The sequence below is a fragment of the Cebidichthys violaceus genome, unplaced genomic scaffold, assembly GCF_023349555.1.
Source record: "Cebidichthys violaceus isolate CVI_PGR_0920_01 unplaced genomic scaffold, fCebVio1.0.p SCAF_23, whole genome shotgun sequence".
Lineage (NCBI taxonomy): Eukaryota > Metazoa > Chordata > Actinopteri > Perciformes > Stichaeidae > Cebidichthys > Cebidichthys violaceus.
This window is the reverse complement of record NW_027176406.1, coordinates 9,841,951-9,867,309: the sequence shown is the minus strand read 5'-3', so window position 1 is coordinate 9,867,309 and position 25,359 is coordinate 9,841,951. Positions and strand designations below refer to the sequence as shown.

General features: G+C 45.7%; 1 protein-coding gene across 3 annotated transcripts in view; it reads right to left on the bottom strand.

Annotated features, from left to right (window-relative positions):
* The window catches only part of tnrc6c1 (trinucleotide repeat containing adaptor 6C1), a 36,549-nt gene that overhangs the window by 1,648 nt on the left and 9,542 nt on the right, over positions 1 to 25,359 (bottom strand). Inside the window, exons 4-20 of one of the 3 annotated variants that reach the window (XM_068718848.1) lie at positions 19,020 to 19,373; positions 9,338 to 12,028; positions 7,522 to 7,716; positions 6,973 to 7,139; positions 6,780 to 6,866; positions 6,073 to 6,291; positions 5,272 to 5,454; positions 4,801 to 4,920; positions 4,451 to 4,534; positions 4,053 to 4,293; positions 3,799 to 3,963; positions 3,150 to 3,326; positions 2,480 to 2,629; positions 2,026 to 2,136; positions 1,169 to 1,384; positions 309 to 382; positions 58 to 197 (exon numbers count right to left, since the gene is read on the bottom strand). In XM_068718848.1, the coding sequence (XP_068574949.1) occupies positions 58 to 197; positions 309 to 382; positions 1,169 to 1,384; positions 2,026 to 2,136; positions 2,480 to 2,629; positions 3,150 to 3,326; positions 3,799 to 3,963; positions 4,053 to 4,293; positions 4,451 to 4,534; positions 4,801 to 4,920; positions 5,272 to 5,454; positions 6,073 to 6,291; positions 6,780 to 6,866; positions 6,973 to 7,139; positions 7,522 to 7,716; positions 9,338 to 12,028; positions 19,020 to 19,373 (5,374 nt within the window). Of the gene's footprint in view, positions 1 to 57; positions 198 to 308; positions 383 to 1,168; positions 1,385 to 2,025; positions 2,137 to 2,479; positions 2,630 to 3,149; positions 3,327 to 3,798; positions 3,964 to 4,052; positions 4,294 to 4,450; positions 4,535 to 4,800; positions 4,921 to 5,271; positions 5,455 to 6,072; positions 6,292 to 6,779; positions 6,867 to 6,972; positions 7,140 to 7,521; positions 7,717 to 9,337; positions 12,029 to 13,610; positions 13,699 to 19,019; positions 19,374 to 25,359 lie in introns of those variants that run through there. The other 2 variants (XM_068718851.1, XM_068718849.1) reach the window with 2 other exon arrangements.

Genomic DNA, 25,359 nt, shown 5'->3' with positions numbered 1-25,359 from the left:
AACTTCTTAAAAATCAACTGAGCCAAATACTTTGAAGCATTTCATTAAGAGATGTACATGTGCAGGGACTTCTGAGCCTTGGCAGCTTCATCCTTGGAGCTGTAGCGCACCACAGCGTTGCCCTGCGTCAGGTTGAGGTGGAATGTGATGAGGGGGCCGTGTTGCATGCACAGTGTACGCAGAGTCGAACCGTCAATCTGGGTCACAAACAGAAAGAGCAAGGCCATGAGTGGAAGGATACAGTTCATTCTCTGTGAGGTCTAAAAGCTTTAAGGCCAAGAGGAAGCAGCTGCATTGTAAACTGTTACCTGTGGAGTGAGGTTCCTCAGAACTAGCCAGCTACTGGTTCTGGTGGAGCTGTCTGTGCTCCACGTGGTACCTGCTGTGTGTGTGAGAGAGAGAGACACCAAGATGTTTATTATCAACAAGCTTGTCTGAAACCAAATCAGTCACCAAAACTGCATGGGTGGAGTCGATTTCCACCCAGTGTCAGTTGACACACTACATCCTGCCTACTCTCTACCTTCAGAATTGGCCTGTGGTTGTACGCCACATCAAAGTGCAGCTTGGGCTACGAGTACACTAGAGTGCACTCCTACTGCAATCTTCACAACCACACACACTAACACATTATGGCTCCATATTCTGACCTATCTATCTCAGCTGTGCAGTCTGACAATTTTCACATAAAAGGATAAAAACATTAGCTTATATGTCATATATGCAAGAATGTTTAATCTATTCATTCACTACCAATAAAAGCAATAAACATGTTTAAATGTCTTGTGCAATCATGTAATTATTGTGAGTAATATAGGCACTCTCAATTCAGAGTACATGCTTTCTATTGACAAATGGATTCATCTGCTTGACTTCTTTTGTGAGCTTTAACTGATGATGACGTTGCCTAGTTAGATTGTTCTGTTAACCCTGAAATATTTGCCTCCATTTCTTGGAGTGATGATGTGCTAAATGTTGTAAGATCAGTCCAATCACTATTGCAGAAGGAAGCAATCAAGGAGAAAAGCATAAAAACGTTGATGCCTGGCTTGTATATGTATGTATGTATGTATGTATGTATGTATGTATGTATATATATATATATATATATATATATATATATATATATATATATATATATATATATATATATTCACTATCAGACTACCTGTGGTGTAGGAGCTGCTCCAGCCTTGGGCCAGACCCAGGGAGTTGCCCCCCCAGGTCGAAGGCTTGGTGTTGGTGAGGCCAGGTGGAGGTCGGGAAGGGGCCGTGTTGCTGCTCCGGGGGCCCTGTGGGACCTTCCACAGCTCGTGGGACAAAGAGGCCTGGCTGTGAGAAATGGGGCCCGGAGACCAAGTAGATTTCATCTCTGACAGTTTACCTGGATGGAAAAGAGGGAGTGAAAGGTTGACCTGTACAAGGGTGACCGTGGCTAAGTGGAGAGCAGGGCTGCCTTTCATTCAGAAGGTCGGTGGTTCGATCCCCGGCTCTTGCTCTACTAGTCTACTGTCAATTTGAGCAAGACACTTGAATTGTGAGTCGCTTTGAAGCCTAACCCTAGTTTCAGAAATATCAATTTATTGATTACCAATGTTGAATGCACTTATTGTAAGTCGCTTTGGATAAAAGCTTCTGCTAAATGACTGTAATGTAATGTAATGTAACAACCAAGTGACCAAAAGACAGCTGCTCCCACAGGAGGGAGTCCTGCATAGCGAAATGATTGTACTTAAAAGTTCTTTCATATGTATGCAAAGGAGAGCACTTCCCATGCCACACACAAGGAGGAAGGATAAACACTAGATACAACAACACCACAGGGGAGTAATGCACTGCATGAGAGGCAAAGTTGAGAGAGAGAGAGCTCAAAAGAGGATCACATTTAATCAGAAGAATGTATAGACAGGTGAGATGTGGTTCAGGCTCTGGTTGTTACGGTAGAAGGAGGGAGAGGATAATGTTGATGTGCAGTGATTCAGCCACTGCACTGTGGGGGGAGAAGGTTATGGATAAACCATGTACCTGCATCGTCCGACTCCGGGGACGACAGACTGAACGAGCTAGTGTAGGCACTGACTGGCCAATCACTGGACGGAGGCAGAGCCTCGTTCTGAGATGAAGTGGGAGAGGAGCCTAAGCCGATGCAATCAACACAAACAAAATAGACAAACACAAAGAAATAAGGAAAAAGTAGCAGAAAGAGAAAATGGAGTAAAGGAAAATTGCACGGCAAATGATGAGAGTAAGCGTATAAAGAAGAAAAGACAATGATTATAAAAGTAGGAAAATGAAGAACAAAAGAATAGGAAGGAGGCTCTCTGGTGGCAGCAGCTGCATGATACTGTTAGACAATTTTAAGTCGACTTTAAATACATGGGGGCTTGCTCTAAGAAAAAAATATTCAGGACCACTACACAAAAACATCCTACTTAGTATCTTACTAAGACTAGCTTGAACTCTTAAACCGGGCTCTCACCTCCACTCCTGTCCCGCAGCAGGTAGCGGTTGACATCTTGGATGTTGGTGTTGATGGTGGGCCCGCTGGGGACACTGCCGGGGGTCACGTTAGGGTCGGTCTCAGGGTCAATATTCTGGAGGCCCTTCCAGGGCACACCGGGGCAGAACTCTGAAAACCAAAATTAAGATGTTTACAAATGTTTTTGTTTTTTTTAACCACAGCATAATATTAAACATTACCTATTGATCATCTAATATCTGTATTAGCTGCTACCAACCAGGTGGTAACCAGGCATCAGTTTTGGGTTGGTGAAGTTCACCTGGATGGTTACTATATTTGTTTATTGATTACGTGATAACAGTCCTGTGTAATTGTACCCCATATTTCAGAGATGGAAAAGTGATGATAGTGATGGGAAAAATATTCCAGTCTGAAAGTAATGAAAGTGCTCTGGTAAGATCTGTCTTTTGCCTGCTACTCTCTTTTCAGTTCTCTTATTTTTTAAAAAGTAAATCAATAAAAGTGTCATTGACATCGCTGAAAAATTCTACAGCGAGCGCAAGGAATACAGCAAAACTATTCATCATGTAGATGGAACATGGCTGACTAGAGGAAACAAACTGGTTAACAGTGATCAACATCTGGCTCCCAACGACAAACCATCAATAAAGAGTTCAAGTGTTCTGACCTGGTGGCCAGTTGATATTGGTCCCATTGGCCATCTTATCACTGGTGCTCTTGCCCTGCCCCCAGCTGTCTTGGGGGACCAGGGGGCTGGTAGGAGACTCTGAGCTGGACATCAAGTTGTAGGGGCTGTAAGAGTCCTCCAGCTGAGAGGACTTACCAGGGGGGCCCAGGTTGGCACCTGAGAGAAGTGAAATTAAAACAAAAAAAATCCAAGTGTTGAGGTTAATAATACGGAAAAGTGGGAAAGGTTTTGGATTTTAGAGATGGAGACATAGAGAGGCGATGTCCCTCCCCTTCCGGTGCCTCCCATGGGACCTTATTTTGGGAAAAAATATGTACGGTAGTCAACAGCAACAGACATATTCAAAATGTTTTGATCAATTCAAACGGGATCAAAAAATTATTTGTCTCCCGCCGTTATCTACGGTACATTTTTTTCTCTCCAGAATAAGGTCTCATGGAAGGGAAGGGACTTTGCCTCTCTATAGTCATCTGGTCCTTGGTATAAAAAGGGGCAGGAAATGTTTAATTTAGAAAAAACAATTCTTTGATATTGTTGTCTGTTAAGGAAATGATCTGTCATCTTAAATATATACTTTGCATCAGGTGGGGACTTTTTTTAATACCCAGGATGCCATTTCTTTTCTCACCATGCTTGCCCAGGTTGGGCTCCAGAGGAGAGGAGCTTCCAGAGAGGCTTTCGATTGAGTTGGGATGCGTCCACTGCGACAGGCGCGATTGAGGCTGGGGGGGTTCCTTCATAGACAGACTTCCCACCTCCATGCAGTTTACATTCATGTTTGGATTCAGTCCAGCTGAGGAGACAGAGAGCTGTTACTACACAAGCCCACGACTGTTTAACACAGCATTATCTACTTGCCATTCAAAGAGAAACGCCACTCACAGAGAGAGTAGGGGCTGTAGGTATTGGAAGATGACTGCGGCTCTTTGGTCTGCAGGTCAGAGAGGCCTGGAGCCTGGGGGTGACCTGGAAATAAATCCAGGGAGGATTTGCCCCCACCAGGATGCAGGCCCGAGTGGGAGGGGGGCGGCTGCTGTTGCTGCTGCTTCATCAGCAGGGCCTGGGCCAGCTGACGCTGGTGCTGTTGGATCTGCTGCTGCATGTTATTGATTGTACGCGCAACCTGAGACAACATCGCAACGGAGACATAGTTAGGATCTATAATAATAGCTATTTTTAGATCACAATCAGCTTTAATTATGACAAAATAATTAGAACTCAGTAAATGTCAGTGATCAGAGTGAGGATTAAGAGAGCAGGAGGTTTAGAGGAAAACTCACTTGCTGCTCTTGTTGTCGAATGGGGCCAGAAACGTTGCGCTGCGCCTGCAACATCTGCTGCTGAATTTGTAAACGCTGGTAAGCCTGTGTATCAGGAAGAAGCATGAGTTCAATGCCAAAAGATGTCACTGCGTCTAGATATCCAGTTCTAACTCATTAGTAACAAAAAATAACACAATTAGCATGAAATAAGATGGCTCAAATCACAGCTACAGAAAACATGTACAAACTTACAGCCCAATAAAAGATGCTCATAATGCATTTAGTCTTTGCAGATATTTGCGCTCTAATGCAGACATTTTTTTGTCATGTATCTAATAAAACTGAAGACAGGGCTAAATGCGACTCACCAGTTGCAGCTGGTAAAGTTGATTCAGAAGGGTCATATGTTGAGGGTTTATTGGTGAGGTTAAAAGTGCAGGATTCAGACCAATGTTTTTTGCTGCAAACTGTAAGAGCTGTGCTTGAACCTGAAATAATCAACACATTAAAAACTAAATTGCTTATCTCAATTAAAATGCAAAACAGAGTTTGTGATTGGTGCATACGCTGCCTATGGGAAAATGAAGTCCCATGTGAATTAGTAGTATTACGGTTTTAGTTCAAGTTTGAAGAGGTCCAAACTGATAAATAATAAATGAGAAACTCATATTGGAGATTATTTTTAAGACTGTAATCTGAATATAAAATATTTATCAAGGCACACATTAAAATGCCTAGGATACATTTATATAATATGTGAGAAATGAGGCCGTGTATTTATAAATATATATATATGTGTGTGTGTGTGTGTGTGTGTGTGTGTGTGTGTGTGTCTTTACCTGAGGGGACAGAAACTGAGGCACTTGAGCACGTAGACTAGGCTGAGAGGAACTGAGAGGCGGCACTGGCGGCTGAGGAGGCGGCTGCGGCGGCTGCTGCTGCTGCTGCTGCTGCTGCTGCTGCTGCTGCTGCATGGCCCGGGCTTGTGCTGCTCCACCACTGCCAAACATTCCACTCTGCATCTGATGGACAGACAACGTCAACTTCAGTCAAACACCTTATCAGTTTCCTTTCATCTATCCCACCACAGTGAGTTTGAAATCAATTATCTACATTTATGAATGAAATGTCTATTTAAAATAATGTATCTACAGTTGAAAAACACAAATTTAGATGATGGCGATCACAAAATGACAATGCATGGAAAGTGATCTCAATATCATGTAATGCAGTTAAAGTAAAATATATGATGCCCAAAACAACTTTGTCTTTTCCAACATGCAGAGGTCGAGGGGGGGAGACAGAGGTTTAGACATTGTTGATTTGTTCTGATCCTGTGCACCAAGAATATGTCCCTCCTTACCAGACAACCAGACAACTAAATTGTAATTATACTTTAGGGAAGTAGGGTTAATCTAAGGTGTCTCATTTGTCTAGGAGTAGTATGCTAGTTTTTGTTAAATACCAATATCAATTGATAATGTTTTTGTATGGAGTGAAAAAGTCGTACAACTTATCATCTCACATTTAACGTGGAAAAGTTTTTATCAACTCATTTTACAGTTAAATATTTCCTACCAGCATCAAAATTCTAAACTATTTCAAGGCACAGTATGTTTTTATGTAAATGTGTGAATTACCTTATCCATGAAGGGCAAGCGGGGGTCTGCCGAGGGGTCTTTGGAATGAAGCGGAGGCCGAGGGCAGCTCATGGGCTTGTTGATGAGCCCGTTGTTGTAGTCGTGGCCGGTTATCCCCATCCCCCGCTTGTCCAGCTCTGTCTTCTTCTCCAGCAGGGCACTCATGGCCTGGTCCAGGCTCATGTTGTTGCTCTTCAGAGCCTCCTCTGCTGGATCTCTCTGGAAAATAAACCCAAAAGCATTAGAAATATAGAAACAAACGTTGAAAATACAAATGACATCGTCCAGTCTGATGAATAGATTTGAGTTACTGGTCTTGCACATTGCTCCAACTGAGCATGAAATGGCCAATCACAATTAGGGCTGCAACTAATGCTTATTGTTTTAAATTAAAGATTGATTTGTCAATTATCTTCTTGATTAATAATTTGGTCAATAAAAAAAAAAAAAATATGATACAGAGCAGAAACAGCCGTGCATTGCTGTCAGCCACAGTGTTTTTATTATGCTCGCTCTGAGGGATCACAAAGTTGGAAAATTTCAAATTCTACGAGAGGCTTTTCATGCTCACCTTTGAATGGGAAATGCTTAATAGTACTTTGTTAACTGATCGAAAGTAAAAAGAAATACATTAATAAAACAATCCCAGTGTTAGTCCTGAGAATGGACTGAGAGCAGTGTAGCAGTTAATTTTCACTTCAACTTACAGGGAAGCCCATGTCTGTCAGCTGTTTGATGAGACGATTCATGATCCAGGCATCCTCTTGCTTCCCCGGGACCTTTCCCTGTGAGAGCTGATGACAGAAAATCAGCATTACCACACTGTGTCAATAATATTTTACTATGAAAATGAAATATAATTTTTTTGTCTCAAGGACTATTCTGTATCCTGCTTCATACTTTCTGTGGGCCCTTTTTAGATGCATTGCCCCAAGAGTTACAGGAGGAATTGTTCTCCTGGGAGGCAACGCTGTTCCACATGTCTCCCTCCTCAGCCTCCCACTGACCACTCGACAAGTTCAGCTCTTCACCTCCACCTCCCCATCCATCTTGCATAGGTTTGGGAGCTGGAAAACACATGGAAAGAGAGGATGTAAACCAAGCAGCATTGAGGGTACATACACTTTGACACATGCCTAATGTGATAACGTTATGATGTTAATAACTAAGAACTGGTTCCATGCTTAATTATTACTAACAATTACATTGCATATTACTACATAAAAGTAATCTGAACTGGCCACTAGGGGGCAGTGTGGATTTTGTGGTATAAATTCCAGTGCTCTTGCTTCCACTGTTCCATATATTGATGTCCTTGATTGACTCATCAGAGGAGAGCTATTTAACTTTTACTCAGCAGTGGAGCGTGTGGGGTTGTTATTCCTTAAAAAAGGTACACAGATTTGGTAAAGACTCATTTGTAAAACCATACAGGGTGAAGCTATTTACCAGGCTTGCAAGATGCAGATGTCATCGTCGGGTTGCCCCTGCCATAGTTGTCCGGGTTGCTGTCTCCCCAGCCCCCACAGCTCCCGCCAGTTTTGCTCCAGGCAGACGTCCCATTGTCGACGCTGACCGGAGCGGGTGCAGCTTCCCCCCAAGAGCTCTCTGATTTTGTGTGGGAGCTCGATATCTCTCCCCAACCTGGAGGACACACAGGGACAAGGGCCTGTCAATAAAAATACTTCCCAGCACAAATACCAATAACTTCTTTAAAGAAAAACACACACAAAAAAAAGCTTTGGATACGATCATAAGTTAATATAACCTCAGGCATTTTGTCTCATTTAGATGTTCTCATAAGAAGGCAGAAAGAGACTTTATGCCGACCTAAAATAACTTTTTTTCAAATGGTCATTGTCTGCATTTTCTAGAGGTTTCACAAGTACTGAAAAAATAAAGTTTGTCAAAAATGTATCTGAGTTTTCACACGCCATTTAACGATCCAACCCTATGGTGCTTTGTTACTGGTTTGTTGAATTTACTGGCAATGGCATTTGTCGAAAGTAAATAAATAAAATGGCAAAGTATGAAGTGTTGGGTCAAGTACTCTGCGCTTGCTTCAGTTGGCATAGTTAAATCTAACTGAGCCGTAACACCATCAAACTGTTTATCCTTCTGTTTTGGAGTGTGAAGTGCAGCTCGTGCAGGAAGTCAGAAACCTGGGCTTTGGCTTAGCAGGACGGTTAACAGAGGGAGAAGATACCCATTTAAGATTTGGCGCAGCCTGTCTCCTCTTGGCATGAGAGACTCAGCACTGTCTCTGGGCCTGTGGCAGTGCCAGGCTCAGCTTAGCGCTCTCGCTCGCTCTCTCTCTCTCTCTCTCTCTCTCTCTCTCTCTCTCTCTCTCTCTCTCTCTCTCTCCTCTCTCTCTTCCCCCCCCCCCCCCCCCCAGGGAGAGGTCAAGCCCGAAAGGCTGCTCCAAAATTATAATTAACATCCAACCTTTTAGTATGACTGGCCGAAGTGCTATACTACTCTAAACAAGGCATAAAAAATGTCCCCACAGTCTGCCATTAGTTATAAATAGTATTGTGGAGTTATCCTTCTTTATCTTTAACCTACTATAGGCTCAACTGCCCTTATTCCTTCAAAAAGGTGCAGCTATCAGGTTTTATTGGGAAGCAAATGAATCCAATGTGGAGTCCTCATGCAGGGTCAAGTGAGGGACAGCAGGGGGCGTCAGCTCCTTCTCAGCTCCTATAGGGGATCGCTCCACCTCCTCCCTGAATCAACTGACAGATGGTGGCTCCCATATAATCACACACTTCCGATCCTTCTCAAACTGTTTGTGGTGAATCTCTATTTTCACGAGACACTTTGTAAACAGCATTCTTGTGCTTCCTTTGGGTACCCATGAGAGGTTTCCAGAGTTACCCGCACAGACAGTGTCTGTTGTGAAATGTGAGGAGCCTCATGGAGGGACAGGGCTGGCCCTGCTTAACTCATTTGGATAGTTGATTAGATGTAAATCCAAAGAGGGCAAACTAGGTCAAGATTTTACCTTTAAGTGGATCAAGAGATTGGAGCTTAACAGTGGTACGTGCTAACTACACAACTAGCTTTCATGTTTGACACCTTTACTTTGAACAGGGAAAAGGAAAAGAGAAATGCTAAATTATGTGAATTTGAAAGTTGACAATCTAATGTTTTCTATGAGTGAATTAATCTGACAAACTTGGCTTAATATTATAGGTGTGGGCTATGTGGCAGTATTACACATAGTAACAGTGCCACATAGCAAAATAGTACCATGATGTCTTACCTTGAGTCATTAAGGGACTCCTGTTGTGAGATGGCCCAGACTGGTGTTGGACAACAGGATCCATGGGCCCACTGGTGGACCCTGGGTTTTGGGAGTTTTGCGTGTGGTTCTGTAAAGGTGCAGGTGGCCCTTGATAGGGGTGATTATGAGAGTGGGAATGGTTGTTGTTGTTGTTGTTAGGGCCTGGGGGGTTATTGCCTCCAGTGGTAACTTTAGCCTGGGACTTTCCTGGATTGTTCCTGTCCCACAGGTTGACTGACTTGCTGTAGGTAACAGGGTCGCCCCAAGCTGAGGTCCCGTCATCTATCTCCATCTTGCGTCGGATTGAAGGTGGGGAGGGCTCTTCCCAGCCTGTGGGTTCAGCTGAGGACTCCTTCTTCCTGCTTTCCCGAACTCCACCCTGCTTCACTGAGCCTGATCCAGCCCAAGAGCCCATGCTCCCTCCCCCACTACTTCCACTGGGTCCATCCTGAGGCTTGGCACCCCAGTTTTGGGGAGGGCCACTGGGACCATCCTGAGGCTTGGCCCCCCAGCTTTGGGGAGGGCCACTGGGACCATCCTGAGGCTTGGCGCCCCAGTTTTGGGGAGGGCCACTGGGACCATCCTGAGGCTTGGCCCCCCAGCTTTGGGGAGGGCCACTGGGACCATCCTGAGGCTTGGCCCCCCAGCTTTGAGGAGGGCCACTCTGTCGCTGGCAAACTGGCTCTCCCCAGCCCCCATTTCCTCCAGCTGCAGGTATCCCAGGTCCTGAAGAAGACACTCCCCAACCTCGTGGATTTTCCTTCCAGCCCCCTGCTTCTCCCTCCCAACCTGGGTTGGTGGGACTCTTTTTGCTCTCCTCTGGTTCTCTCCAGTCCCCTGGATTATTGCTTCCTCCACTATTGCCCCAGTTGTGGGATGCTTTGGGTTGCTCTCCCCAGCCCTGGGATGTTGCCTTGTTGCGAGAATCATCCCACCCAGTTGACTTCTCCTCTGCCCAGGATTGACCCCCATTCTTGGGTATACTGGACGTGGGGGCTCCTGTCGGTGGATTGCCCCAGCCACCAGGGCCACCTGGGGGCTTAATGTTGTTGGGTGGCTCTCCCCAACCAGAGCTAGGTTGGTTGTTAGCAGCGATGCTTCCACCCCAACCTGAAGCTCCTTGAGAACCAGGCACATCATTTTTGCTCCCAGGGTCAACCCTCTGAGAGGGGCCCATGTTAGTGTTGGAGGGCCCCTGAGCATCGTTTGGAGTGGTTGGGCCAGAGCCCCATGAATCAGCGGCTGCATCATTCTTGCGTTTAGAATGGTCCATGTCCCAAGTGGTGTGCTGGCGAACAGGGGTCTGTCCCCAGCCAGTGTTACACAACACCCTGGGGTCTAAATCCTGGGCAGGCAGCGGAGGAGCTGGGTTGTCTCTGGGTGAGGAGTCTCTGTGCTGGGAATGTCCTTCCATGCTGTCACTGCTCCCTTCACTTGCAGCAGCTGTGCTCACTGGTCTGCTCCAAGGACTAGCCTGTGGATCCTGGGGAGGAGAGCTAGGGGCAGCCCAGCCTCCCTGGACCTCCTCAGTGTGCTGCTTCCCCCAGTTTCCACCAGACTGGTCACTCCAGCCTCCAGAGTTTCCTGTTCCACCTCCTCCACGGCCCCAGCCAGAGTCCCATCCAGGTGCCTCCTTAGATGAAGGTGCCTTTGAGTCGCCACTGTTACCCCATACTGAGCTATTATCTTCTCCATTGAGCTGTTGGCCCCCTGTGGGTGTCTGGCCCATGGAACCCAAGCCTACAGGTGCACTACCCCAGCCAGGCAAGTTGCGGATGGGGCTGGGGGGTTCCTGCTTATTAGTGTGATTTGGTCCATCAGTTTTAAGGTTCTGAGGTTCTGAACTGAAAGACACATTCGTGGACGGGGAGGGGTGTGGCTCTGAAGTGTCAGAGGCTATCATGCTACCCCAGGCGCTGCCAATCCCCGTGGAGTTGCTGTTAGTGTTGACTCCGGTACAGCTGCTGGTCTGGGCTGGTGGGGGGCCAGGCGGATTACAGAGGTTAGGTGTAGGTTGAGGAGGTGAAATGGTGTTGGCTCCTCCTGAGCTGCCTCCCCCTGTGCCACCCCCATCATGTCCCAACATGGGCCAGGCAGACGGGTTGGCATTTGGGTTTAGGTTCAAGTTAAAGTTGGTGGTGGAGGATGATGAAGAAGACCCCCAGCCCCTGCTGCCTCCTCCCCCCGCTGGGCTATCATTCTTCCCTTCACTCCCCACTGAGGACTGAGGGGGGCAATGGGAGGGTCCAGGCCCGGAGCCCCAGCTGCGATTGGCTGCAACCTGGCTAGAGAGCATGCTGGTTCCAGTATGATTGGCAGGGCTGGGCCCACTGTTGACCTTGCTGCTAAGGTGGTTGGCAGGGAAGTGGCCTGTCTGGCTATTGGCCCCCGTGGCCATACTCACTGTACTACAACTACTACTTGTACTACTACTGCTGCTGCTGGCCAAGCGACCAGGGTCAGTGTCCAAAGGGCATCCTCCTGGAGGGGCCTGGCTCTGGCTGAGGGTAATAGAAGGCCAAGCCTCTGTGTCCTTCTGGTCAATAACTAGTTGATCCCAGCCACTAAGATTGGTGGAAGATGCAGCACTTGTGGCACTCCTGTTGGCTGGCAGGTGTCCCCAGAGGGGATTATCATACTGTGCTCCCTGGCCACTCTGTGGGGGCAGTTCTGTAGAGAAGGAAAGAAAAAGGACAGGACATGAGCATGAGCAATAGGATGAGAAGAAGAAGAAAAAAAAAAAAGAGGTATACGTTATGGACGTCATCACACCCACATATGCTCAGTAAGGTTGAAATACCATGGCAACATATACGGTGTCTCTACTTATGGATACACAGACTTCACAAGATGCTTCATTAATGAAAATAAATACCACCCGCACTGAAAATGGAAACACACAGAATGACTAATATGGTAGCAGAGGTAGCTTTAATTAGCAAATAAATACAACATTTATGCACTCCCTGATATTACTAAGATAAGATGAGAAAATACTATACCATACTAGTACAATTACATTACAGTGTTGTACTTTTTAAAACTAAATATTACTGAAAGAAAAAAGGTTTTACATAATTGCAGATATTGTTCAACATGTGAATGGGCTTGTTGTAAAATGGCTTCTTAGGGTGTTCGGGGTTTTTCAAAATACTTCTCAACACCAAAAAGAGGACCTTTAGATTTCACTGTGGGTACATGCACCACTAATGAAAACAATAAAAGGGTTAAATATGAATCAAATAGAGATTCTAGCACAACATAATTTAATCTTTAATCAAAGTCATTAGACAATGCATGCGTTTGTCATATCTTCCTAACAGGTCACCCCAAGAATAACTCTTATATTTGGGAACCACATTAGTGGATGTAATCAATGACAGGAGTCATGCAGCCGAGTCATCCTTAACTCCTGACCCCCTATTGTAGTTATGACCTCTACTTGACATGAAGCACATGAAGCACAAACAGTCTGCACCAGCCCCGGGCAGCCTGTCTCCTCACCAACACGTCAGCCTCCATCTGCCTGCACAACTGCTCTGACAAAACAAAATAATGCTTTGGCTGATTTCTCTGAGATCTCCCTGGAGCTCCATGGTGCATACATACAGACTAAGCCCAGTTGCAGATCATAATTGCTGCACTGATCAACCTGCTGCCTCCCGATTGCCTCATTTCTGCTGTCCGTTGTGCTGCAGCGGCTTGTTGTTTACATTTGCCTTCACATGCATCCTAAGTTTGTATGCAAAGACTCTGACTGTACTACTGTACGTGAGGGAAGTGACAGCATCTGTGTACCACCCTCTGTTTTCAAGCTTACTTCAATGCTTGCAACTAAAGGAGAGAGGAGGCAATGAGAGAGAAGGGGGAAAAAAAGAGGGCACTGTGTTTCTGACACACACAGCGCTGTCGTTCTGTAGCGTCTCTCTACTGAGAAGTGCAGGACCGCCATTTTCTCAGTCCTGAACCACAGCCAAAAAAGCTCTGAGCTACCGCCTGTATCTGCACCATTGCTGCTTCAAAAGCATGCATGTCTCACTCACAATGATAAAAACAAAGCAAAAAAAACTCAACACTGCATGCCCGCAATGCACTGTTGCTGCAGCTTTAACATTCGAAAGTGCTCGTCCACTCAGAGTGTAAATACAAGCCAGCAAAACCAAAACACAACAGATGCAAGAAGAGCAGAAGAGAGAGAAAAACAGGGAGGCTGACGAGGAATGAAGATAATGAAAGAGCAGTAATGAAATACCTGTGGAGAGATGCCTCCCAACCATCCTGTAAAGAGCTAGGTTTTGTGCGACGTAGCGACCATCCTTGTTTCAATATGTCTGCTCGACTCGCCAAGCCTCTGAGGCTCATTTTTGAAATGCTGCCAAGAAGTTGCACAGCTCTTGCGCGGCATGAGACAACCCCCCCCCCCCCCCCCCCCCCCCCCCCCTTCCTTCCTCACCCCTCATGCTCTGTCCCTCCCACCAACACTGCTTCGGCTGGGTCTCTCCTCTTCTATCTATTGCCTCCCTCTGGCTTTATTTATATCATGCTCTATTCCTATCCTGACGGAGAATATTCTCCCTCTCTGGAAAAGCACTGAAAGAACGCTGGTTGGGGGAAGGGATAGGAGCGTTCGAGAGATTGGGGGGGGGGGGGGCAGTATTAGTGTGTGTGTGTGTGTGTGTGTGTGTGTGTGTGTGTGTGTGTGTGTGTGTGTGTGTGTGTGTGTGTGTGGGCTTGGTTAACAGCTGAAAGCTAAAGCCTGGAGACTTTCATTATGCACTCACAAGGCATGAGGTAAAACAAAACAAAAGGCGGACTCTTCCAACCTCCCCTCACATCTTTCAACCTTTCAAAACTGTCACTAAATATTTAGCCAGGACCACTCCATCTGCAATTAGCACTGCCGCCCACAATGGAAAAGCCTCTTGAATAGCAGTGGCAGGCAAGAGTGAGCAAGAGCAACCCCACAAAAGCCTGCCGCACCCCCTCTGGTGCTGGAATGACAATTTCCTCACACATGCACGTGTTTATGTACGAACAGGCATATCATCAGATCACACACGATGACAAATGTCTGTTTTGTGAACTGCTAGCCGGGAACGCTGCGATTACAAGCAGCAGCACCAAGCTTTAGACAGAACACTGCTGCTTCATGGGGGAGCTCTCTGGGCACAGGGCGAGGGCATGAAATGAGCAAGCTCATATGGATCTGGAAGACATGCATTAGACTTAAAAGAAGGCACGGAGGGAGGAGGATAACTGCTACAGGGAGCCCCCTGCATCAAGGCTGGTATTGTTTACAAATGATCCCAGCGCCCACGCACCAACACAATAAGTCAATGTTTGGTAGAGAACAGAGTCCCTTTATGGCGGAGGTTCAGTCCTCTGTGCCTCTCCACTGTGAGGACCTAACATGCGGTGAGGTCATGCCATGCTACTGCATGGCCGCTTGCTCCTTTGTGTGTTAACATACACACAGTGTATACACTGCATCTACTGTGTGGATGCATGCACACTAGCAAAGAGAAAAACACACTCTACTTCCTGAATGCTCAGACCAACAGGGAATCCTTCCTTTCACGCTTTCCTTCAGCCTTCTAACCTTTCTCATTTTACAAGTGGACACGCATGTAGTAAGGTGTGTGTGTGTGTGTGTGTGTGTGTGTGTGTGTGTGTGTGTGTGTGTGTGTGTGTGTGTGTGTGTGCGCGTGAGGGAAATACAAGGGTCAGGCAAAAAGGCATCATGAGGAATAACAATACACAGACAAAGATGGATGTTGAGAGGTGGAAGGAGGAAGTAATCTAGGAGGGCTGTGTGGGCCTCAGCTGGACTGATCCTGGCTTAATGAAGTCCCCGAGGGGCAGAGAGAGTGGATGGTACAGAGCTGACAATGCATGCTGCCAGCCAGATGAACGAGTTCTCTGACAGTCTCTCGCACACAAACACACAAGTGCATGTATACACACACACACACACACACACACACACACACACACACACACACACACACACACACACACACACACACACACACACACCTCCCAGGAATGTACCATCTCTGTGTTTAATGCTCACAATATGCTCACAATAGCCTCATCCCAATTGTTTTCGTGGCGGTGCTCTGTGTAGGAGCAGCACGAATGATTGATTATTCAACTGATGGACAATTAATTGGCAGCTATAAGGTATTGATAATCAATTCATAATTTAGAAAAAAAAAAATCTAAAAGTTTTTTTTTTCAGATAAAACAATACATTTTTGTACATCATCTAAATGTGTTTGCATTTCAGCATTAAACTACAATAAATGACAATGTGTTTTTACATAACGCGTACGTTACAGCAACTGAGATTATGTAAGAAATGAACGACTCTTCTACTGAAGATTGTCAATCTCAGGCACGGAATGAGAGTATTGAATAGTTCTACTTCTTTGAAGAACAGCATTTGTCTTACAAAGTTATATTCCAGAGGGCCATAAGCGGGCAAATAATCCACTACTAGGATTGAGATATTGTATGTGGACAGATCTCAGATACTCTACTGAACTGATATTTGTGTTGCGAGTCTGGTGTGATGCCAAAGCAAAATAGCTGCTATCAACTGTAGACCAAACCAGTACAGTTCTGGTTTGCTGGAACAGCTGCTTAATGAAAGGGACTGTACATAAATATATGCAAGAAATGTAGTTTTGTACGGGTGCTTTCTTTGTGGCTGCTTTCCTGTTAATGCAGCGCTATTATCTCAAGGGAAAACACTAACAGAGGGGCAAACCATGTATTTTAAAAAGTACACATCTAAGACATCTGGTGGTCATGTTTGCCTGCGAGTATCCTCTTTCTCCTCCTCCTCTAAAGGATAAACCAGGTCAAGGGCTTTCTCCAGCATGCCAGTCTTAAAATAGCTTGCTCTCTCACGCCTCCTACATGAAAGGGCCCTGGGACATGGATTGTTAGCCAAGCAAAAAGGCAACACCGCAAGAAGGCTATAATAATGGGTAGATTGACAGACTATCGTATAGAACGAGCAGCCTGACTAATCCTGGCCGCCCCGGGGCCAACGAGGGTATGTATGAGCGGAGGCGTTGGTGTAGCGGAGGTGGAGGAGGTGATGAACATGTGCATCAGAGAACAACGAGCGGAGAGGAGCAGAGAGGAGCAGGGGCACAGAGTGATTGAGCGAGGCAGAAAAAAAAAAGAACGAGCGAGCGCTGAACATTTGTGGTTAACAGAGAGCTGATGTTTAATCTCATCACAAGACGACCCAGTCCTCTTTGAGGGGATTCCCAAGGCTCTTTTACAGCATCATCAGCAGACTTAGAGAGCGCATCAAGCCGAGTATGCACACACTCTCTCTGTTCACTAGACAAGCTATTAGCACATTAGCTGCACTGTTAGTTCACTAGACAAGGCCTGTTTATATTAAGATGCCATTTGTGAGACGTCGGCCTCTGGTGTGCTTAGCAAGTACAATGCCTTACTGGTACATAAAACCTTGATCTTTGCTTTATGGGCTTTAACTAAGGGGTTTTAGACAAATGCAAAAGGGAGTAGGGAGTTAATGCTATAGCCAATACATTATAGGACTACAAGCTCATTTGATTAGTTAACAGTCAAATAAACAAGTCAGAGAAGGCCGGGAGTTCATTATTGCCACAAAAAACGACTAATAAATGCACATGATCTAAGTGCATACAAAAAGGATCTTCATTGAGGGTTTTTATTTATATTGATATGAAATCTGAACTCTTGTCTTGAACCGTGGCCATTAAAAGCACAGCAGTGGTTGCTGCTGCTTGCCTTTACAGCAGAGTAATCCTGTAATGTCAAGCAGCGCAGGGATAACAAAGACTGCAGAGGAAGAGAATGTTTGTGTTTACATGCACATGTATACATGTGGACAAAACGGACCACGTTGATCGGCCCGACTTTTCAAGAGAACCGACATGTGACCGGGTAATGAAAGACGGGGTGAGGCGAGGTGGAGTCGGCGGATGTAGAAGAGGGAGCGAGGGGAGTGAATGAATGCAGCTAGTGTGCTTTTACTGTTAGCTATCGGCAAGAAATGAAACTGTGGGAGGGAGACAATAGTTTTATCAGTCGACAAAAGGCTGTGGGGACGGTAGTGGAGGTGGGTTTACCTGCAGTGCTCTGTGTGTGTGTCTTAAATAATATTGCTACGCCAAGAAACTAAGCTGTGAGGTTTTTCAACTGGCCGTTAAGGGCGATAGAGTGCCATGCTCATGTGCAAAACTTCTCTGTGCTCCAGTCTAGAGGTATATAAACACAAAAACCTCCCACTGGACTCCTATCTGTCTTTCAGTCTGGACGGTTCTCCCGTCTGTCTCTCTGTCCGAATGTAATCAGTCAGTTCAAAGACACACACAGAGAGCAAAAAGCAGAGCATAGCAGGCCTGCCAGAGAGGGGCGGAGGGAAGCAGCAGCTTTTACCGTAAGCCATGAGTCACTGCAGCCCACAGTACTGGACCTCTGCCATGCTCGCTCTCTCCTTCTCTTTCTTTCTTTCCCTCTCACTCCGTCTTTCTATCAGTGCCAGGTCAGGCCCATTGAGGCGCCCAGCCAACTAGCTCGCTATGTACGGCTCCTCCTCCAAAACACAGGAAATACTGTAGGGCTGGTCAGCGACGCTCAACGAGGAGTGGGAGGAGGATGATGATGATGATGAGAGGGAGGAGGAGGAGGAGGAGGAGAAAGTAGGAGGGACAGGGTAAACATCTCATTGCCATGGAGATAGAGCTGCATTCAAACAGTATCAGAGAGGTTTTGACAATGCTCAGACACACTGATGGTAAAAAATTAGTTTTCCTTTCCAGACAATGAAAAGTGCCAAGTGCTCTAAAAATAACTTTCAACATCTTCATCTTCAAAGAGCACATGGCACTTTAATAAAAAAAAAGAAAAAAGAGTAGACCTTTACCACTTGGAAATACATAAGAACCTGATTTACTGTGAAATGCAGAGCTTTGGGAGGTAACACACACACACACACACACACACACACACACACACACACACACACACACACACACAGAGAGAGAGAGATAGCCAGCTGTGTTTACTTTCCATCCTCTACCCCTGTACTCCTCTATCCTCATTTCTAATTCCCAGCTAGGCAGCTGAAAATCAACAGCAGCACCTGTGATGCCTTCACAATGCTCCTCAGGTAAACTGCCCTGTTACAATCACAGTGCCATACAACAAGTAGACGTATAGCCACTGTCGTTCAAGAATGCCAGTTTAAGCAAAACACAACCACTCGTGGGCACAGCAGCTACAAGTCAAACAGCTGTCCGGAAGGGTTGCACATATAAACGGCAACACCATGTGAACAAATATACCCTGTGGGAGACTTTTGTTGATCATTAAAGCTATAGAGTGAGTTAACACAACAAACAGGACCAATACAAACGCACAGTTGCCCTATTTGCTACTGAATTCCATCCAACCACCAGTCGAAGTAAAGGTAGCGTCACCTAATATAATGAAAGTACTTCACAACAACCTTCAGCTCTCCCACACCTAATGCCGCACGTAAAGAAATACTAAAAGATGTTTCAATACACATGAATAGCATTTCCCTTTACAGATGCTAAATAAAAAGGATGAAGAGATAGTGTCTCGCCAACAGAGTGTCTCGGCTGACCTGTAGGCAGGCTGGCTGTGGAGGAAGAGGAGCAGGAGAGAGAGGAGTGTATGGCTACTGCTGCTGCAGGTTCAGTAGTGGCGGGACGTCCCGTCGTGGTGAGAGGCAGAGTCCCGGAGGGCAGAGGCTGGCCCCTCTTCAACAGCTGCTTGTGCTCCTGCTGGCGGAAGCGTGGGGGCACCTCTCTTGGCGGGTAGCGCTGCTGGAGCAGATTCTGGGGCTGCTGTGCTGTCTGCGGCTGACCTCCAGAGGGGGCGCGCTTGCCATTGCCACTGCTTGGGGGTACAGACGGGACGGCACTGGGGCTGATGGGGGGAGGAGGAGGGGTGGGGTCTTGCTTGGCAGAGTCTGGCACTGTGGAGGTGGGAGAGTGGTGGGGGACAGGTAACAAGGGGGCAGAAACGCAGGGATGAGGGGAGGTACAGGAGCATTAGGAAAAGGCAGAGTGGCTGAGCGCACACTGGTGCCACAACAATTATTGACTGACGAGGCAATAAAACTTTACTGATTGTTTTAATTTGATTCGTCATTATATTTGTCATTTTTAAAAGAATAGCAACAACGAAGCAAGAGATTATTGTTAGTTACTGCCCCAGCATATATGTAAAAAAAAAAGAAAGAAAAAAAAGCCATGGTCACTTTTGGATGAGGACCATAATGTTAAATTCAGAAAGGCAAAAAAAGAAAAGAAAAAGATATGCCGTCTCTCCTTCTGGATGCTACGCAGTGGTCAGTCCACACACACACACACACACACACACACACACACACACACACACACACACACACACACACACACACACACACACACACGCTGCTCTTTGGAGAACCAAAGCACTGGAATAATCTCAGGGTGGTAACTGTAATAAACCTTCAGCCTTTAGGGATGCCAAGACACACAACCCTCTCAGTCTGCCATGGCGCCTTGTCACAGAGTAGAAGTGATGAAGAGGTCAAGTACCAGATAATGGACTTAGATCTGCCTGCTGCATCATCATGGGCTATTGTCTCCATCAGGACAGCACTGTATTGAGCCCAATCAACATAAGCTATTCGTGGTTTGTGGCAGGTTATGGCCCCTGAAATGATCACCAAAGCTGTTAGTTATTAACTGCTCATGCGGCTGCTGAAGCCAAGTGCTCTTGTCCCACCAGCTTTAGTTACCCTTAGCAACAGAGTGTGATTTTTTTTTTTCTTCCTCTCACGTACACACGGAAATTGACATTCAAACGTATTAGCAAACAGCTGCATATTTCCACATCCAGCACCTACGAGGCAACTTTATCTTTCATTTGGAGTCGTGTTTCTGGCCACCAAGCGGAAGTTCAATATTCACTCTCTTTCAGCTCTGTTTTTGGTGTCTACAAACTCCTGAGGGAAACACCTGGTCCTTGTAGCTGCTCCACTATGTTCACCACCTTTTTTTTGCTGTAACCAGCTGCCTGCTGCTGCCAAAAAACGAATATGTATGAGAGCGATCAGAGTGAACCAAAACAGTGATTTTGCGAGCCGGACGGCTAACAATGAGCTGAAACTCGCTGTAAGCGATGCCTCTCACATTACACATCATTTGATAAACTAATAAAAATATTGATTAAAGCCGCTTTAAAGGCATGCTCCACATTCAAGTCTGCATGCTATGAATAAAGAATGTCACTTTGTAAACAATATCAAAAAGTAAACCAAAGCTATTAAGTGTAAAGTCATCAGCAGGCTAATATCCTGTGGCTGAATGTGGAAGAGGACTAAGTCAAACAGGATGATCAGCTCGGGGTCACAGAGCCGCTGCTGGGTGAGATGCATCATGGGACACAAAGCACACTGGGTAATCGGCTCAGTACTCCTCATTACATAATAGAATAAGCTGGTAAACTAGAATGTAAACAGGATGCAAAAACTACACATACTGCTCAAGAACAAACCAAAACATCAGCTGATCCAACATGGTGTGCACTCAGCCAAAATGGTATTTGAGTTTTTGCTGGTAATAAAACACAGAAGGGAGGGGGGGGGGGGGGGATCTCGTCAAGACAGCAACCAAAAGAAGAAGAAATTCTTTGTGTGGCTGAAATGAGTTTTAAAGAGCGGTGCTTCGACTTTGGCTGCCGTCCCGAGTGTGTGCAGTGAAGCAATGAATAACTCGCACACATGCAGCCAGCCCGACACACACGAAAACAAAGAGTTATGTAATGCGGAGGCCCACGCTGAGGGGAGAGGACAGGATGGTGTCGTGGAATAGACTTTTCACACAGCCTTGTAAATACTGACGGACATGTTTGCTCATACGTAACAACCAAGTACGTCTCGTTTTTCTGTGTACGTTTGTGTATATGTGTGTGTGTGTGTGTGTGTGTGTGTGTGTGTGTGTGTGTGTGTGTGTGTGTGTGTGTGTGTGTGTGTGTGTGTGTGTGTGTGTGTGGGGGGTTCCCGATGTAATTTTTTTGCCCCCGGTACCGCAGGCCGTCTATAAGCCACGACCGACGTCTGCATGGTTTGATCCAGTTTCACACGCATCCGTCTGTGTGTCTCCCTCTCCCTGCAGGAGTCAGGGGGGACGCTCTCGAGCCGGAGCTCGCCCCTCATTGGATTTCTCTACATCTGCTCCACTTCCTCTCCGTTCTTGTGCTCCATCCCGGCCCACCTTACCCTGCTGCCCTCTTGCTTTCTCCTCCATTAACTGTGATCTACTATTATCCTCTCGTCACTATTACTCTGGTACTTCTTCCTGCTTGTTTTAAGAGCCAATTTCCTCTTAAAAACAAAGAGGACTTTGTGGTTGTGCCACAGTATATAGTAACAGCTATGAAGGCGATCGCTGTACAGTTGGGACTCTCTGGTGTTTGACGTAGACTCTTCTGGAAGCTGGGGGGAAGGGGGAAGCTGGCTGGCTGCTCTATTAGCCAATAAGAGCGAGGAGACGAGGAGGGAGAGCGAAAGAGAGAGCTGACGTACCGGAGGAAGGGAAGGAGGTAGAGCAGGGAGGGTAAGTGATGAAGAGAATGGTGTGTGTGTGTAACAGGCTCCACCCCCATGCGCGCTCCACTGTGAGCTCGAGTCTCACTGCCTGAAACCAGCTTGGGTCTAAATCCGCTTACAATTAAAACACTATTTGACTATAGTGTGCCATGCTGCGCAGGGTTATTTTTCTCAAGACAACGACAGGAGACCTGTGCATTAAGTAACGTGAAAGTGACTGATGCACTAAATGTTCTAATAACTGCAAATACGTTCATTAGGAAAATTAGGAAAAGGATCAGAAGACAAACAAATAGGTAAATAAAAACATTTTGGATATCAGCGAGGCGTGGCTTATGCACGAGTGTCACAAGGCAGTGCTTTTATAGGAAAAAAAGTGAAACAGAGTAAAAAGAGATCTGAGTCACTTGCTCTGACAGCCTATTTGCAAAAACACAGTCCTCAGCTGTGCAAGTGCACAAGAGAATTCCCAGTTCATCAAAGATGCACATCAAACCGGGGCCTTGGGGCTGTGTGCGCTTCATGCAGGGAAAGACATCTCATTTTCCACTTTAAAAGGGGGTCTTAATTTTCTGAGCGAAAAAATGATAGCTAGCTCGCCTGACTGTTTAAGACCTAGATGTTGGGGGGGAGGTGGTCCGGCGGTGGAAAAAAGAGAGAGTGTGGAGAGCATTGATGACCCCCTTCTTTCTCCCTCTTGGGGGAAAGAAGAAAAACAAGCCACATGACCTTAAAGATAAAAGATCCTTCTGTGTGTGAGCTGTATAAGTGGAGGTCCATGGAACTGTTCAGGAGGCCCCGCAGGAAAAACTTTAACTTTTTAAAAGGTAGACTGGCCCATGCAAGTACCATTTAAAGCACCTGTGACATTCAGATGCCTTGTATGGACCCGTTGTAAAACAACTGCAGGAACAATTTCACAAGTTGTGAATTCATGCATGAATTCCATCAAATAACACACTCCTGATTACACATCAGTCTTCAAATATCAGCTGATATTATCACTGATAATAAACTGAAACATTTCTTAGCAACATGACCTGAAAAAAAGAGCCTGCAGAGCCAGGGATTTTTCATATAAAAAAAAAAAAAAATGCTGCTCTGATGAGCACGCGTTTCAATATTTTCAAGTCAGGAGGCATTTTCCTCTTGCTGGGAAAATGTAATTCCGTGAAGAGAGCAAGACATTTAACAGCTATAGCGGCGTAGTTTAAAATGTGGACCTGAGCAAAAGTGCTTGGGAGATGGATCTCTGCCGATTCCAATAATATCGGTGCTCGTCTACCTAGAGGTTTAATAATAGCACCATGCTGACTTTCCATTCATCAAAGTGGATCGCCTTTGAGTAAACACAGATATGCAGGAAAACGCTCAGTTTGTTAGTGATTAGAAGCTTTCCGTAGCTGAGCTTTTAATCAGCCAAGTTATGGCCTGAATGAAGCTTTTAAAAATGACCCAGAGAACATATTGTTCCTCTAATAAAATCTAAATTCTAATCTGTGTTGCTGGTGCTCAACGTCCAGTAGGATGCATGCCTCTGTTTTAACAGGCAGGTTCATTGGCTTCTATCAATCAGGCTCTATCGTTCTTTTGTTTAATACACAATTACAAATTCTGTATCAACAGCGGGACAAAAAAACAAAATCTTGAGGAATCTTGAGAATGCAGATTTAGTTCCTACACTAATTAAATACCCACGTATAAATGCAAAAATGTATAATTTTTCTTGAGTAAAAAGGTGAATATACCTCGTTCATTCATGTGTATACATGTATATGATATATGATATAAAACTGTATTTCATCGTAAATCTGGTGTTGCTGCCAAAGTGTCACACTCCACTACTCTAATTGAAGCAGAAAAGGAAACAAGGAAATTACTAGATCCTTATCAGATGTCTATTGAAGAGGAGGCGGTAGAAAGCGTATCAACGAATCATGAGCGAGCAGGGGAGGCGCGTCTTCAGGGTTCTCCATCTCTTTTGTCCTGTGGGCTTTAAAATGTGAGCGCTGAGCCTCACATGAGAGGAGATTAAAGGGCTTAATTAGAAGTGAATAAATATGACACTGTAGTTAAGAGAGAAATCCTTCCCTCGCTGCATCACATTCAGCACAGACAAAACTGCTATTTAAAAGCACTCCATGTCTGACAGCACGGTGCAAAAAAAATAAAAACAAGGCTATATAGGTCAGAGCATTTATTAAATGGTAACTAGATATCTGAACATAACTGCACACCTGAGTGGTATAACACATTGGAAGTCATCACTGATTCTCACCAGCGACTCTCGTCTTTTAATAAGAGTTCCTGAACTGTTCTCAACATGCAGAAGGGGCACCATAAGAGTCACATGACAGATTAGAGGAAGGGTTATGCCTGCTGCTCTCAGGAGACAAGTGGCAGACAGACAGACAGACAGACAGCCCCCGTGGACTCATCACTCCCATGTCCCTTGCCTTCTGTGCCAAAAGCTGCAGCCAGACCAGATTCCACTGTCTGTTATGATGTAGAGGAGGTGATGTGTGAAAGAGAGGAGCGTCCCGTTCTCCCGCTGGGCCAACACCGTTCACCGAAAAATTATAGAGACTGCAATATTGGCTGAAGATTTTCATAACCACAGTCTCTCTCTCTCTCTCTCTCTCTCTCTCTCTCTCTCTCTCTCTCTCTCTCTCTCTCTCTCTCTCTCTCTCTCTCTCTCTCTCTCTCTCTCTCTCTCTCTCTCTCTCTCTCTCTCTCTCTCTCTCTCTCTCTCTCTCTCTCTCTCTCAATATGCGGACGTCCATCATTCAGAGGCTCCAGACTAACTTCACTCTTTATCGTCCGTGTTGCCCTTCAGATAACGCTCTGCTCTGAAAAGACATTGAAGAAGATAGGCTCACATAAACAATTTATAGCGCAACACCCCACAACAGCAGAAATCCAGCCGTTACCCGCGTTGCTCTTTAAAATGTGGTTTATCATCACCATTAACGCAGCGCTCCTTGGGATGCGACATGCAGAAGAGGCGGCGACGATGACAAGCGGCACGCTAGTATAAATTAGCCCCGGATCACACCGCAATTTATGACTCTCCAACACAAAGCACTGGGCGTAATTAAGTGAATGTGAAACGGCAAATTAATCTGTTATGAAATTACTGCCGCGACACTACTTTATAATAATGTTATCTTTTATTGCGCTATGTAAATGTGCGACTTGATGTGTATATATATGTTGTGCCCTATCTTTTAAAAAGACGTTGCATGAATAGAAACACAATTAACCCTTAGAAATTAACCCTAGTTCAGCTCGTTGGTGGCAGAAGGCCTGTTGGTGTTGCTATGGTACACAATAGCTATGACTTTCTTGAGGAGGGCTGGTCAGT